Here is a 12,875-nt window from a genome sequence, read left to right as displayed (position 1 = left end):
CACCGTGTATTTTTTTGCTGATATATTGCTGTAATCTTTCCAAGAAGGAGCTTTAAGCATTGGAAAACTGTGTTGTCACACCTTATTTGTGACGTGATTATGCAGTTTTCTAGTGTTTTCTACTGCACTAAGGTCACTAAGTGTTAAAAAGAAGTGTGCAGGTAAATTGGTTTGATCCACAGGGTGCTCACAACACAGAAATTTAGTGCATCAACCTTATGACACTTTTGTCAGTTCTGCCATCATTGCCTTGATGTGGTGTGCTTTATTTTGGTGTAGACAATAGAATAGCTACAGTGAAAGCTCTCAAGCAAACAAAGAAAACAAAAAGAATAACATTTACCTATATAATTTGCAAGATCAAGAAATTCAGGTCTGTTGGCAATAAGTTCTTCTTTAGTTGGAATGTTTATTCCCATGTAACATGGAAATCTTATGGGAGGTGAAGCTACACGGATGTGCACCTGAATAAAACCAGAGTTCAAAACAGACCACAGTAAGGTGAAGGTCAGCAGATCACAACACAACAGCAAAGGCCCAGTTCTGCAGAATACTCATGAAGAACAGAAGGCAGCACTGCACCATACTCATGGATAGGTTAAAAAGTAAATCAAAGCGTTTGTTTTCAGATGCCAGCACAGCAGGAGAGAGACGAAAGTTGTCCTAACGTCATTGAAAGGTTCTGTCCTGCCTTTGCTTTTCTTTTATGGTGTTCAGTCCTTCAAACATGTTTCAGTTTACCAAGTCAAATATGATACAGAACTTTTTTTTCTCTAGGGTCAGACTTGCATACTGTGCTTCAATTAAAAAAAATGTTCACACCATTTAAAAGTTGTGCTCTGGTGCGTTACAATGGGTGCTATTTACTGCAGTATGTGGTAATGGAGTAGCACAAGCCACATGTCAGGAACACCATGCCAATGCTTGACTTTTAAATCTCAGTTCATTTTCCATTCTCTATTTGCCAAATAGTGCTTTGAGACCTGTTCCTCTCCCCACACTCACCCAAAGTTCAACCACACAAAGCAAACTCCTTAACATACCTACCCAATCGACACACACTAGACTGTTGCTTTTTTTTTTCATGGCACACTTCCCTTTTTAAGTAAAGAAGCAACAAAAAGTAGCTTTACCCTCCCATAAAGAGTAGCCAGCAGGTCAAGGGAGCTGATTCTCCCCCTCTACTCCAGTCTGGGGAGACCCCACCTGGAGTACTGCATCCATTTCTGGAGCCCCTATTACAAGAAGGATCTGGAGGTGCTGGAAGGTGTCCAGAGAAGGGCCACGAGGATGAGCAGAGGGCTGGAGCTCCTCTGCTATGAGAACAGGTGAGAGAGTTGGGATTGTTCAGTCTGGAGAAGAGAAGGCTCTCAGGAGACCTTCTTGTGGCCTTTCAGTATCTGAAGGGGGCTACAAGGAAGCTGGGGAGGGATTTTTTTAGGATGTCAGGGAGTGATAGGACTGGGGGGAATGGAACAAAACTAGAAATGGGTAGGTTCAGATTGGATGTTAGGAAGAAATTCTTCCCTGTGAGGGTGGTGAGACACTGGAACAGGTTGCCCAGGGAGGTGGTGGAAGCCTCATCCCTGGGAGTTTTTAAGGCCAGGCTGGATGTGGCTCTGGGCAACCTGATCTAGTGTGAGGTGTCCCTGCCCCATGGCGGGGGGCTTGGAACTGGCTGATCCTTGAGGTCCCTTCCAGCCCTAACAATCCTATGATCAATCTTCTATTTACAGCTGTAATGACTGAAAAATCAGCTTACCTCTTTCGCTCCTGATTCTCTCAGCAGTTTTATGATGGGTGAAATGGTGTTGCCCCTCACAATGGAATCATCAATGATAACCACTCGCTTGCCTTTGAAGTTGTCAGACAGCACACCAAACTTCTTGGCGACACCGAGCTGCCGAAGCCTCCTGTTCGGCTGTATGAAGGTTCTGCCTACATACCTGTTCTTACAGAGCACTTCCACGTAGGGCAGCCCACACTGCAAACAGCAGACAGTTCAACAGGCTTCAGATCTAAAGAGTTGGCTGGTCTCTTTTGCTGCTATTTATTAAAGCAACCTTAGGACTCAGTATATACTGAGTTGAGAGTAACCCAGAAAAAAATCCAAAATCTCTTAATACAGTGAAATGACAACCAAAAAACCCAAGTGCAGATGACTCGAGTACCTGGTGTACTCAAGATGTGAAGCTTTACCAATACAAAACTCCTAGCAGCCTTATACCATTACACTCCACTACGAAAAGAGGTATGTGTAAGCATGCTTCGGGGAAAATAAAGCAAATTAACATATACCTTTTCTGCATAACCAAGAGCTGCTGGGGTGGCAGACTCTGGAACAGTGCTGACTAGGTCTGCTTCCACGGGTGCTTCAATAGCAAGCTGCTGCCCACATCTTCTCCTGACTGAGTACACCATCTGACCTAAGAACAGCAAGAATTGGTTTTCCTGGTATGCATCATCATTTAGTTTTCCTTTCAGTGTTCCATACAAATTCCTGCAGCAAGTTGCAGGCACAGAAGTCAGTGAGAAGGAAAGAAGTAGAATTTAGGCCTGTTCATAACAGGCATATTCTCTTTTTATGGCTCTCCAGCAAAGTTTGTACAATCTTGCTGTGTGCCTCTGCCTGCTTATTAGCTAGGAGTCAGTTAGCAAAATTCACCTGAAATTTAGCAAGGAGATAAGAGGCCCAAGAAGCTTTCAGGATGCTAAAATGTGCAACACGAGGCAATGAGGTATTGTGATGAGATACAGCAAAAGGCACAGCAGCAGGGGTAAGGAATGGAAGAATTGAGGATATTGAAGGGTAGGAGGATTGGGGAAAAAAAGGCATGTGGGGGGAAGCTGTCTTTACAAAGGTGGGGAGCTGTACAGGATCAACAGATGTCATGGGTGTGGAAAGCAAAGAAGAGCTTGCTTGTTAGGTATTAAAGTCCTGGCTAATATCCTGTCAGAGACAATTTTTGAAGGCTTCTACTGACATAATAAAAGCATTTGACTTACAGCCTCAAGAAGTTAGATAATGCATAGATTTACAAGTTATAGTAAAATCAGCTTTCTGAAAGACATTTCTTGCAAGGAAAACACCAAGAAAATGTTTCAAAAGTTTGATTTTTAAAGAAGTTTTCCAAGAATCAGCAAAGTTCCTTTCTTAAATCTCTCACTTGGGGGATAGTTCCTCTCCCTTAATCATGTCTTTCCATCCCTTCCACAGGACTACTAGGACTGTGCAGGGAGCCTGATTGCGGCCACATGCACAGCCAGGAACAACATGCTCCTCCTGGTGAGTTTAATCTCCTCAAGAACTGTGCCAACCCATTCCATCGCAGCTGCAAGCTCACATTCAGTGGTACCCTGCTATGATCCCAGATCCTCTGCAGAGTCATTGGTCTCCAGGATAACATCTCACACTATTTAGGGAGGAGATTTGCACATTACATCTTCTTACCTTCAAAAATACTGTCTGGTCTTGCAAAATAAACATATTCAAAGATGCAGAATGCTGATGGATCTCCTTCAGGTCTTGGTACAACATCCAGTGTCTGGACATCGTATCTGGATATTTTCACAATCTCTCCAGGAAGGACCTCACGATAGTACCTTGAAAGACAAACAGGTTGTGTTTAGAAATGCCCTGAACATGGATGGTAAGTTTTGAAATATTAAACAAGATTCAACTGACAGGAAAAATTCTTTTGAACTTGCTTCTTTCTGAGGATTTGACCTGAAGTGCTTCAAGATAAGTGACCCTTACTAAACCAGTGTGAATTAGTACCCAAAAGCACTAAATTAACACTTGGTACCAGAGGGTCTAGTGCAGGCTTAATTGAGATTAAATATATTTTAATGACTTAAGTCCTGGATCAATACTAGAGGACTATGAAAGCTAATAAGCATTATAATGCAATTCAAAACACATAATGAAGAGCAAAGATGGTACCCAAAAAAATCCTGCCCCACAAGCCAGTATCTAGGGAAATATCTGCCTAGTGGTGACAGGCAGCCACTTCCAGATGACATCAAGCTGACAGGAAATGTACATTCCAGTTCTCATATCTGAAGAAATATTATAGGAATATATAGAGGAATATAAAGGAATGATATTAGGTTTATTAGGTTACTATGTTTCCCTTCATTAAACATTGTTCTAGATCCTTTAGCAAGCCCTCAGGTAGCTCTTCTAACAATTTTCATCTAAACGTATTCCCAACTATTGGAATATCCTGGACATATGAACCAAAGGTGAGCAAATCTGTGACTATTTGCTGGTCAGGGACTAGCATTAGCAGGCAGCAGCACTGGCTAGAGCAGAAGTTTAGATAAAATTGCCTTTTTTAAAAACCCACAGGCTTCAGCTGATAGTTCCTACATGCTAAGCTTAACTGAGATTTTGAATAGGTTTCAGAAAACAGTTTTTCTGAATAAATTGTCTCAAGCTCCTCTTAGCAGCAGGGACTAGTTTCCTATGGAGGCAAAGTAGCAAAAGACCAGAAAATAGCACACCTGAAATAAAATACTGCAGAATGGAATAAAATACTTCAGGAAGTACAGTCACCTTGCTTCCTGGTTTTACATTTATTTTTATTCAGGAGTTGTGTTGTTAATACAGTATTTCACAGGTTTTTTATTATGCCCAGGGAGGCTGTGGCTGCCTCCTGCCTGGGGGTGCTGAAGGCCAGGCTGGCTGAGACCTTGAGCAGCTGAGTGTAGTTGAGAGGTGTCCCTGGGCATGGTGGGGAGGTTGGAGGAGATGAGCTCTGAGGTCCCTTCCAACTTGAGCCATTCTAGGATTCTATGACGATTAAGAGGACTTGACTTATTGGCCTACTCTTCAAAATCACATTTTTTAAATGTCTGGTTAGGAAAGTAAATCTGCTTCCTCACAATCTTTCTTACTTTTAATTATAGTCCAGTTCACAATTGCCTTCCACTCCAAACTTCTAAAGACCAATTGCAATCTCACAAAGAGCCTCTTAGCCTTCTCTTTTTGTCAAGGGAAAATATCAGACTTTTCAGAGAGGTAATGTGAGTGTCATTTCATGTTTTGGTTCTGATGGGTGTTGCATGCATGGAAATAGTTTAGGTGCCCATCATTTCTCTCTAACAAGGAGACTGGCTTGTCACACAGCCTATGCTACAGCTCAGGTTAGTGCAGCCTGTGAGCTACCAATATAACCTTTATGTAGTTGAAGAATTATTTTGTAATACAATGATTCTGCTGCAAACAAGGCTAGAATTAATTATATGAGTAACCAGGTTTAATGCAGCAAGTAAGAGGCATTTACTTTGCAATAGTAAAGTTGTCTCTACTGTCACTTTCTGAACACCAATCCTTGTACATTTATCAAGACAATAAATTGGCAAAACTCAGGACTGGCAGAACAAGCCCCTCCAAACAGCCCAACCACTTCATCCTTGATGGCCTTCACATTTTTATAGATGATGATATTTGGAAATTTGAGGTTTCATGTTTAATCACTGCCTGAGGAGAGCTTTCAGATAAAGTGAGAATCAGGGCACTTACTCTGCACCAATAGACAAAAAGCTACAGGATTCAGAAGAGACTACCCATCCTTCTGTCTCACTGTTATCTTTTCCTGAAATGAAAGACTTTGCAGTTAGAGTCCACAATTCTTGTACCATTACCCCCCACAATTGTGTTTCTACTGCAGGATCTGGCTTGCTGTGGTTTAGGTTGCCAAGAGCACAGCCAGACTGCTGTAATGTCTAACTACAAGGTACAGCATGCCAAAGTTTCTGTAGTATTAAAAAAAATATAATAAAAAATAACAACATGAACAAGCAAAAGTGGAAGTAACAGCATCACAATCACAGTTCATGAAGAGAGAATTTAGAGAACTGCCTTTGCTATCTCTGCACTATTGCAAACTTTACTAATTCTCCCTGTGACTTTAGCTATACAGAATTACTTCTGTTCACACAAGAAGCTCCTGGCTTTTCCTATGCTAAATGTGTTAGACAGATCCTTTTGATTATAGAGAATACTGGACTGAACTCCAATGAGGAGAGATCTCAGAGATGGCACAGGAAAGATCAAATTGTGTGACACAGGATGGGAATGGCTGCGTGCTTTTAAAAAGTCTTGTGGCTGAAATTACCAGGTTTTGTGAAGATATGGTAGCGTTTACTTCTTTGCTTTTGAATCATTTTTATTTTTATACAAATTAACAGGTTTTCCTTTCATTTCATGGAAAATGTTGATTTGCCAGGTAAAGAGGAACACAAGGAATCTTTCCCCATAAATGAACTATATAATGTTCCATTACTATACATGTGATTGGGAGTGCTTGGAATATAGAAATACACTGACAATAATCCTGCACCTTTCTATGGGAGACAGGAAGAAAACAGACTTGTTTCTGCACTGGACATAGTCCTGAGCAGCTGGCTTTAGGTGGCCCTGCATGAACAGGCTATTTGGACCAAATGACCTCCAGAAGTCTCTTACAACCTCAACCCTTGTGTGACTGTTCCTCCCTGCTTTCCTGTTTAGGTGCTGAGATGTTCAGTAAATTTTCACAAATATTGTATAAAAGTTGGGCTTCCCCATTCTGACATTGCCATCAAGTGCCTAAGATTCCCTTTTGCTGGGAAAAGAAAAGATGTTTGCAGACTCCTAGATGTTTTCAGGAACCATCTGGATATGTTCCTGTGCAGATTCTATGGTCCTCTTCTGGCAGCGGGGTTGGACTAGCTGATCTTTGGAGGTCCCTTCCAGCCCCTGTGATCCTGTGATCCCTACAAACTATTTTTAATTACTGACTTTTTTGTTTTGACTTTTCAGAAGTTAGTTCTGCGTCACGTATCCCTACTTACACCTCAGTAAGTGTAGCTTTAATTACTTTTATCAGAGATTTCAGGCCCAAACTATATATATACACATGTATATGTGAATGCATATGGATATATATAGAGAAAAAATATATAATATCTATGGTTTACCTTTTCCATTCATGTCCCCTACTGGAATAAGGCGGCCAATGCAGAGCGGGCGATTCCCGTACGGATCACGTACAGCATAGATGATGTCTTTATGCATAATTAGCAGTGAATACGAAGTTGGAGTTTCATTCATTAAGTTTTTTATTCTGAAACGAGACATAGGTGAACATACTGATATGTCACACCACCAGCTGCAGGTCATGCTGAGAGGAGACTGATCCTGAAAGCCATCCTCCTCACCTTGCTACCCAGTCGGCTGTATCGTCGTTTTCCAGAGGAGGTGTGAAAGCCAGCAGCTGGGTGATGAGTTCACTGTCAGAGCTGGTGGACAGCCCTACACCATGCTTCATAAGCTTTTGACACATAAAACAAAAGAGTTACCAACATTAGAAAAAAAAAACCCTCCACAGATTTTAAACTAACAACATCAGCTCTGGAGCCCTCAACGCTGGAAGGATATGGACCTGATGGAGCAGGTCCAGAGAGGGCTATGAAAATGTTTAGGGGTCTGGAGTACCTCTGCTACGAGGACAGACTGAGGGAGCTGGGGGTGTTCAGCCTGGAGAAGGCTCCAGGGAGACCTAATAGCAGCCTGCCAGGACCTGTAGGAGGCTACAAGAAAGCTACAGACAGACTGTTTGTAAAGGCCTGCAGTGACAGGATAAGGGGCAATGGTTTGAAATGAGAGCAGATTTACATTGGATGTTAGGAACATGTTCTGTACCATGAAGGTGGTGGAGCACTGCAACAGGTTTCCCAGGGAGGTAGTTGAGGCCCCATCCAAGGTAAGGCTTCACATGGACCTGGGCAACCTGATCTAATGAAGGATGTCCCTTCTCACTGCTGCCTTATACTCAGAAGGAAAGGAAGCCAGAGGCTCCCAGAGGAAGCACCAACCTTCCTCCTGAGCCGCACAGCGTTTGTTAGCTCCCCGTTGTGTGCCACAGCAATCTTCCCGTGCAGAGTCTCCACCACGAAAGGTTGGCAGTTCTGCAGCTCCGAAATGCCCGAGGTGGAGTACCTGGTGTGCCCGATACCGAGGTTTGACACGTACAGCTTCTTCAGGCTGTCTGCGTTGAAGACATGGTTTATGAGACCCATTCCCTGTGGGGGGAAAAGAAAAAACATTCCGTAACACTCCTCTAGACCTTCAAAGATACATGGGAGCAGGTCTGAAGCTGTGAATGTTTCAAAACCTGTGCTATACGTAGGACAAGAGAGAGGGATGGGACAGGAGAGATGGAAATTGGCTGAACTGTTTTCAGAGCTCAACCAAGAGAACTGGCTGAACCGTTCTGAGAGCTCAACCAAGAGCCTGAAAAAAGCTCAGCTTTAGGGTATTTTCTGCTGTGACTGCTACAGAGCCAGAACACCAGGAGGCTGAGGCTGCACGTGTGTTTTCAGGATACTCACCAGCACGTTAAAAAGTTACTGCCTCAGACTGTCCAACTGGTCTAAGCTTGCCTTACTTGTTAGCAACCTTTATGCCAGATCAGTTACCACCTCTTGTCTCACAGATGGCATAAAGGGGGTCTAGAGTGCATATCAGAAATGCAACCACACCTCTTATTTTAGTTAGGCCCTAACAGGAGATCAGGCAGCTCACAGTCCCAGTGTTAATGGCTGTCGCTGTGCTAAGCAGTGTACCAGTTTAAACCAGCAGTGCTGCTGTAACCCAGAGTTGGGCATACCAGCACAGCATCTTGCAACTGCAGTCTGAAATATTCCTCTAGTTTAGATTCTGCTGGTGTGGGATGACAAAGTATGAAAAGCTACCAGTGAAGAAAATCTTCTGTCTGTAATATACAAGGCCTGACACGTGCCAGTACATGGTAATGGGCTGATGAACAGCTGCTTTAATGTATTTTTCTACATACCCAAGTGTGAAACATTCAAAGTCTCTCTCCTACTGGAATGTCTATGTCTATACAAGAGATTTAATTTTTTCCCACCTCCTGAGCTAACAGATCAACAACAATAATGTTTTTTTATACAAATATAGCTGAAAAGCTCTTGACACAAATCAGGATGAGCCTATCTGGGACAGTTCAAAACAAAGGATTAATAGATTTTGTCAGCGGCTGTAAATCTGTGGTCAAAGGCTGGCAAAATTCAGAAAGAACATATACCCTTGCCTGAGGTGTTCCAGTTTGTAGTCTAACATAAGTTTTGCCTTAAATTGTTGGCCAAGGTGACTTGCACAGAAGCACAGGGTAGTAAATCAATGCAGTGAGAAGCAGGCACCTCCATCTTTTCTTGTCTCTGCTATGAAGAAGAGTCAGCCAGAGATTGGAGGACAAATGGATACAATAGCATTTTTATGGACTACTTGGCAAGCCAGAGTCCTAAATATGATTACACCAAACATTTATTACATTAGAAACACTTCCAGAATTAAACAATTTATATCAGTTGTACTCCACAGGCTCTTAATTACCCTTTGGTTATTACAGATTTTAAGAGTGCTGTAGCTGAGAAACGTATTTCAATGATAAAAAAACCATCACAGGCTCTGCAACTCTTAAAATACCAAAGCTGATAGGATGAGAGAGAGACAATTAAATTCTTAGCATGACAGCTGAGCTTTGCAGCTCAGTAACATGCAAACACTACAAATTATGGCATCACCTGTTAGAAGTTCACTCTGAGCAGCTCTTTTCACTATGAGATATGTACAGCAGCCCACTTTAAAGGAAGCTGCAGTTCCTGTAAACCTTAAGGAAGCTGGAACCCAAGCAGGCACAGGAATGAAGAACAGCTAACATGGTGGTGAAGCTGAGTGCAGCTGTGTTTAGAAGTGTGGTGAATCAAGCTGTAAGTAACAGAGTAAAGGGAAAATGCCTGAAGAGGCAACAAACACACTGTTTGATGAGACAAGATTTTGCGTGAGGCAATGAGCAGTCATGCATAGGTGCACATGCTGCTGCAGCACAGCACTTCTTATTCTTGGGCTCGTGTAACCACCTCATTAATCTTCTCAGAGACAAACTACTTGTGGTCAGAGAACACACGTCAAGTATTGGCTCACTCTTATTTTGCTGATGTAGTTTTATTTCCTGCTCTTCCTTATTTCCTTCCTTCCTGCTCTTCCTTATTTCCTTCCTTCCTGCTCTTATTTTTCCACTCTTCCAGGTCAGAATAGGCTGATGATTATTTTTTGCCTGATCATTCTTCAATACAGAATGAGCAGAAATATCCTCAGAACATGCAGGTATTCTCCTGGCATAATGCTCTTGAAGCTATGGCCATTTTATGTCTTTTAACCTCCCCATGGATTCTCTCAGCTCACAAAAGACTGTGTGACCTTCTCAGGCCTCCATTCAATCTTTTATTCTGTTTGTTTTTACCTATGGGTAAAGTAGCTGCCACTTCCTTGAGTCTCACTAAGGCAATGATTAGTCATCCATTTGCTTGTGCATAGCCTGTATTTCTTTTCTCTTGATCTCAAGTTGCATTGGTGCTCCACAGTTAACACCCTCGGTGCAGGCTGACTTTACTAAGTAGTTTTTGTGCCATCAACAGCCTTATCCGAGTACCTCTTGTGTTTTACACGTGCTGAACACAGAAATTGCACAAGTTACAGAAAAAGATACAATCACACTGACAAAACCAAAACAGTCCATCAAAGCATGTTGTTTTCCTTGTAGTTATTTTGTTTCCTAGCTGAAACAAACTTTCATGCATGTCAGTTAGGCATCTTCTAAGCATTACTTTTCATTTTACCTTGTGCACTTTGAATGACTGGGATGATGACTCTCCATCACTCGTCACGATTCCAGCACTCTCCTGGCCCCTGTGGACAAAATAAAATTAACATCAACAACTGAGATGCCTTAATATACCATGGGTTGATGGGGTTTCAGCTGTTGTTTACAACATGAAATTTTAATATAAGCTTATTTGTTTATTTTATAAGCTTGTAATCAAAACTGGTTTTCTTGCCCACGCTATGCTTTCTTTCAAACCACCTGCAAAAAGTTTGTGCCTAAGCCACTGAATTCAGTGGGGATCTCTCCACTAATAAGGACTGGTTCAGGCTCCCACTGCAGTTCTACTTCAGTATGGGCATAAAATAACAGCAGGTGCTTCATCTGAAAAACCACTCTAGAGTGATAGTCCAGGCTCTATAGCAGGCTGTATAGCATTACTCTATTTCTGCTTTGGTTTGAGGAGGGGTTTTAAGAAACTGATGGGTTTCCCTAATGGAATGCATCGTCTCCTCCACTGATCACCAGTGCAGAAGCTCTTGTATCCTGGCACTTAAGCAGTCAAGCTAGCGTTTACAGCTACAAAAGGTATATGGACCATCTGATAAGTATTTGACCAGAAAAAACAACATAGAGCATCACAGCTTCTGAACTCAAGCAAAATGAGTCCAATGTATAGCAGTCACTGCAAACTGAAATTCTTCTCTCTTGGAGCAGATCAGCCCTCAAGCTGGCAGCTGAGGAGCTGTATCAGCTGAAATTGCAGTTTTCCCTAACCTGATCCCTGTTCTCCACAGCCCTGCTCTCCCCACTTGGTCCCTGGGCAGCTCACGGGCAGGTAGCACAGACTGGCTCCCTGATGCTGCCCTGCCAGAGGCAAGCAGAACACCGCACAGGTTTATAATTCAGCTCTTAACCATTGACACGGTTATGTTCTGCAGGCCAGAATTTCATGTTGGCAAAGTGCAGGATGCTCCATTTTCCTTCGAAAGGCTTCCTGGAATAAGGCAGAGGGTTGTCACTAACAAAACTGCTGTCACGTACCCACCACCCCTGTAACACTTGCAGGGGCTTTGGGGGACTGACAAGCTCCTGTCCACTCTCTTGTACAACAATGACTGAAAAGCAAAGCTATTTTGCTTAAAAAATGAAACACACTGAATTTTTTTAGACTATCAGAAAAGGTGCACTGGTCTGGTTTAACTCAGCTGAAATCACTGGAATCATTTAGTATAAGCAACAATAAAACTGAGCCCACAAAGCCTACGGAATGGATGCTAACCTACAACTGACCATCGCCATGCAAGTTTTCTGAAATCCCCTTTCTTGGTCACTAGCCTCAGCTGTAGGCAAAGCAGTATTTTAAAGCACATTGGCTTACAAAAAGCGAAACAAAACAAACTTCACACATACCTGAAGGCATGTACTCTGTTACTGACACAGATGTCAGAGATGAGGACATTCTTAAACACATTTAACTCAGGAAGATGTCCCAACTATGAATGCAAGGACTGGTAGAAAAACTTCAAGGTTGATACACTGCATACAACAACTTTTAATTCCAATGTTAATGTTGTAATTCAAATCCTGGCACTGCCCCTTTAAACATGAACAAAATCAACAATGAGAGAGGGAAGCAAACACTCTTGAGGGAAAGGGCCCTGCTGGATCCCAGCTTTCATGGAGCACTCAGGAAGTGTGTCCTGAAGCTCAATGTCACAGCTAGCATTTGACCAGTTCAGTCCGATTTTTAAGTACTCAAGCTTCTTATTAAACCACCACTAATAACCAATCCATATTAAAAGTTTGAGATGTGTACACGACCATCAGCTGGCAAACAAATTCCACACAGGACAAGTGCCTACAAAGGCTGCCCGCGGGGGTCAGCAGCGGCTGCCATGCCTGCCGAGCAAAGAGGGTTTGAGTGGGCGTTTTTTTCGTGTTTATTTTCTATTTCAAAGGCACAAGAAGGTGCGACTCTCATTTCTTCTCTCTCAGCACACCACCGAGCTCGTCGCGAAGCTCCTTCCCCAAAAGGGTTAAGGGCGGCCCAGGCCGGGGGCGCAGGGCTGCAGACGCCTCGGCTCCCCGCCGCGCCCGCCTCCCGCCCCAGCCGCTTCGCTCGGCGGCCTCCAGCACCCAGCCTGCTTATTTGGCAGCTTCTCAAGTTACTCCCCTCAGGCAGCTTGAGCCAGTAAAACT

The 12,875-nt window shown here is 42.9% G+C and overlaps 1 protein-coding gene across 1 annotated transcript in view; it reads right to left on the bottom strand.

Moving 5' to 3' along the window:
- Positions 1 to 12,875, bottom strand: part of PPAT (phosphoribosyl pyrophosphate amidotransferase) — a 44,642-nt gene that overhangs the window by 1,173 nt on the left and 30,594 nt on the right. The window contains exons 2-10 of the mRNA XM_054382911.1: positions 10,690 to 10,759; positions 7,864 to 8,070; positions 7,207 to 7,319; positions 6,967 to 7,112; positions 5,528 to 5,600; positions 3,452 to 3,603; positions 2,299 to 2,426; positions 1,763 to 1,984; positions 344 to 464 (exon numbers count right to left, since the gene is read on the bottom strand). Coding sequence (XP_054238886.1) covers positions 344 to 464; positions 1,763 to 1,984; positions 2,299 to 2,426; positions 3,452 to 3,603; positions 5,528 to 5,600; positions 6,967 to 7,112; positions 7,207 to 7,319; positions 7,864 to 8,070; positions 10,690 to 10,759 — 1,232 coding nt within the window. The remainder of the gene's footprint in view (positions 1 to 343; positions 465 to 1,762; positions 1,985 to 2,298; positions 2,427 to 3,451; positions 3,604 to 5,527; positions 5,601 to 6,966; positions 7,113 to 7,206; positions 7,320 to 7,863; positions 8,071 to 10,689; positions 10,760 to 12,875) is intronic.

Source organism: Indicator indicator, chromosome 8 (assembly GCF_027791375.1).
Source record: "Indicator indicator isolate 239-I01 chromosome 8, UM_Iind_1.1, whole genome shotgun sequence".
In the NCBI taxonomy this organism is placed as follows: Eukaryota; Metazoa; Chordata; class Aves; order Piciformes; family Indicatoridae; genus Indicator; species Indicator indicator.
The sequence above is the reverse complement of the archived record's forward strand: the minus strand, read 5'-3'. Positions and strand labels throughout refer to the sequence as shown.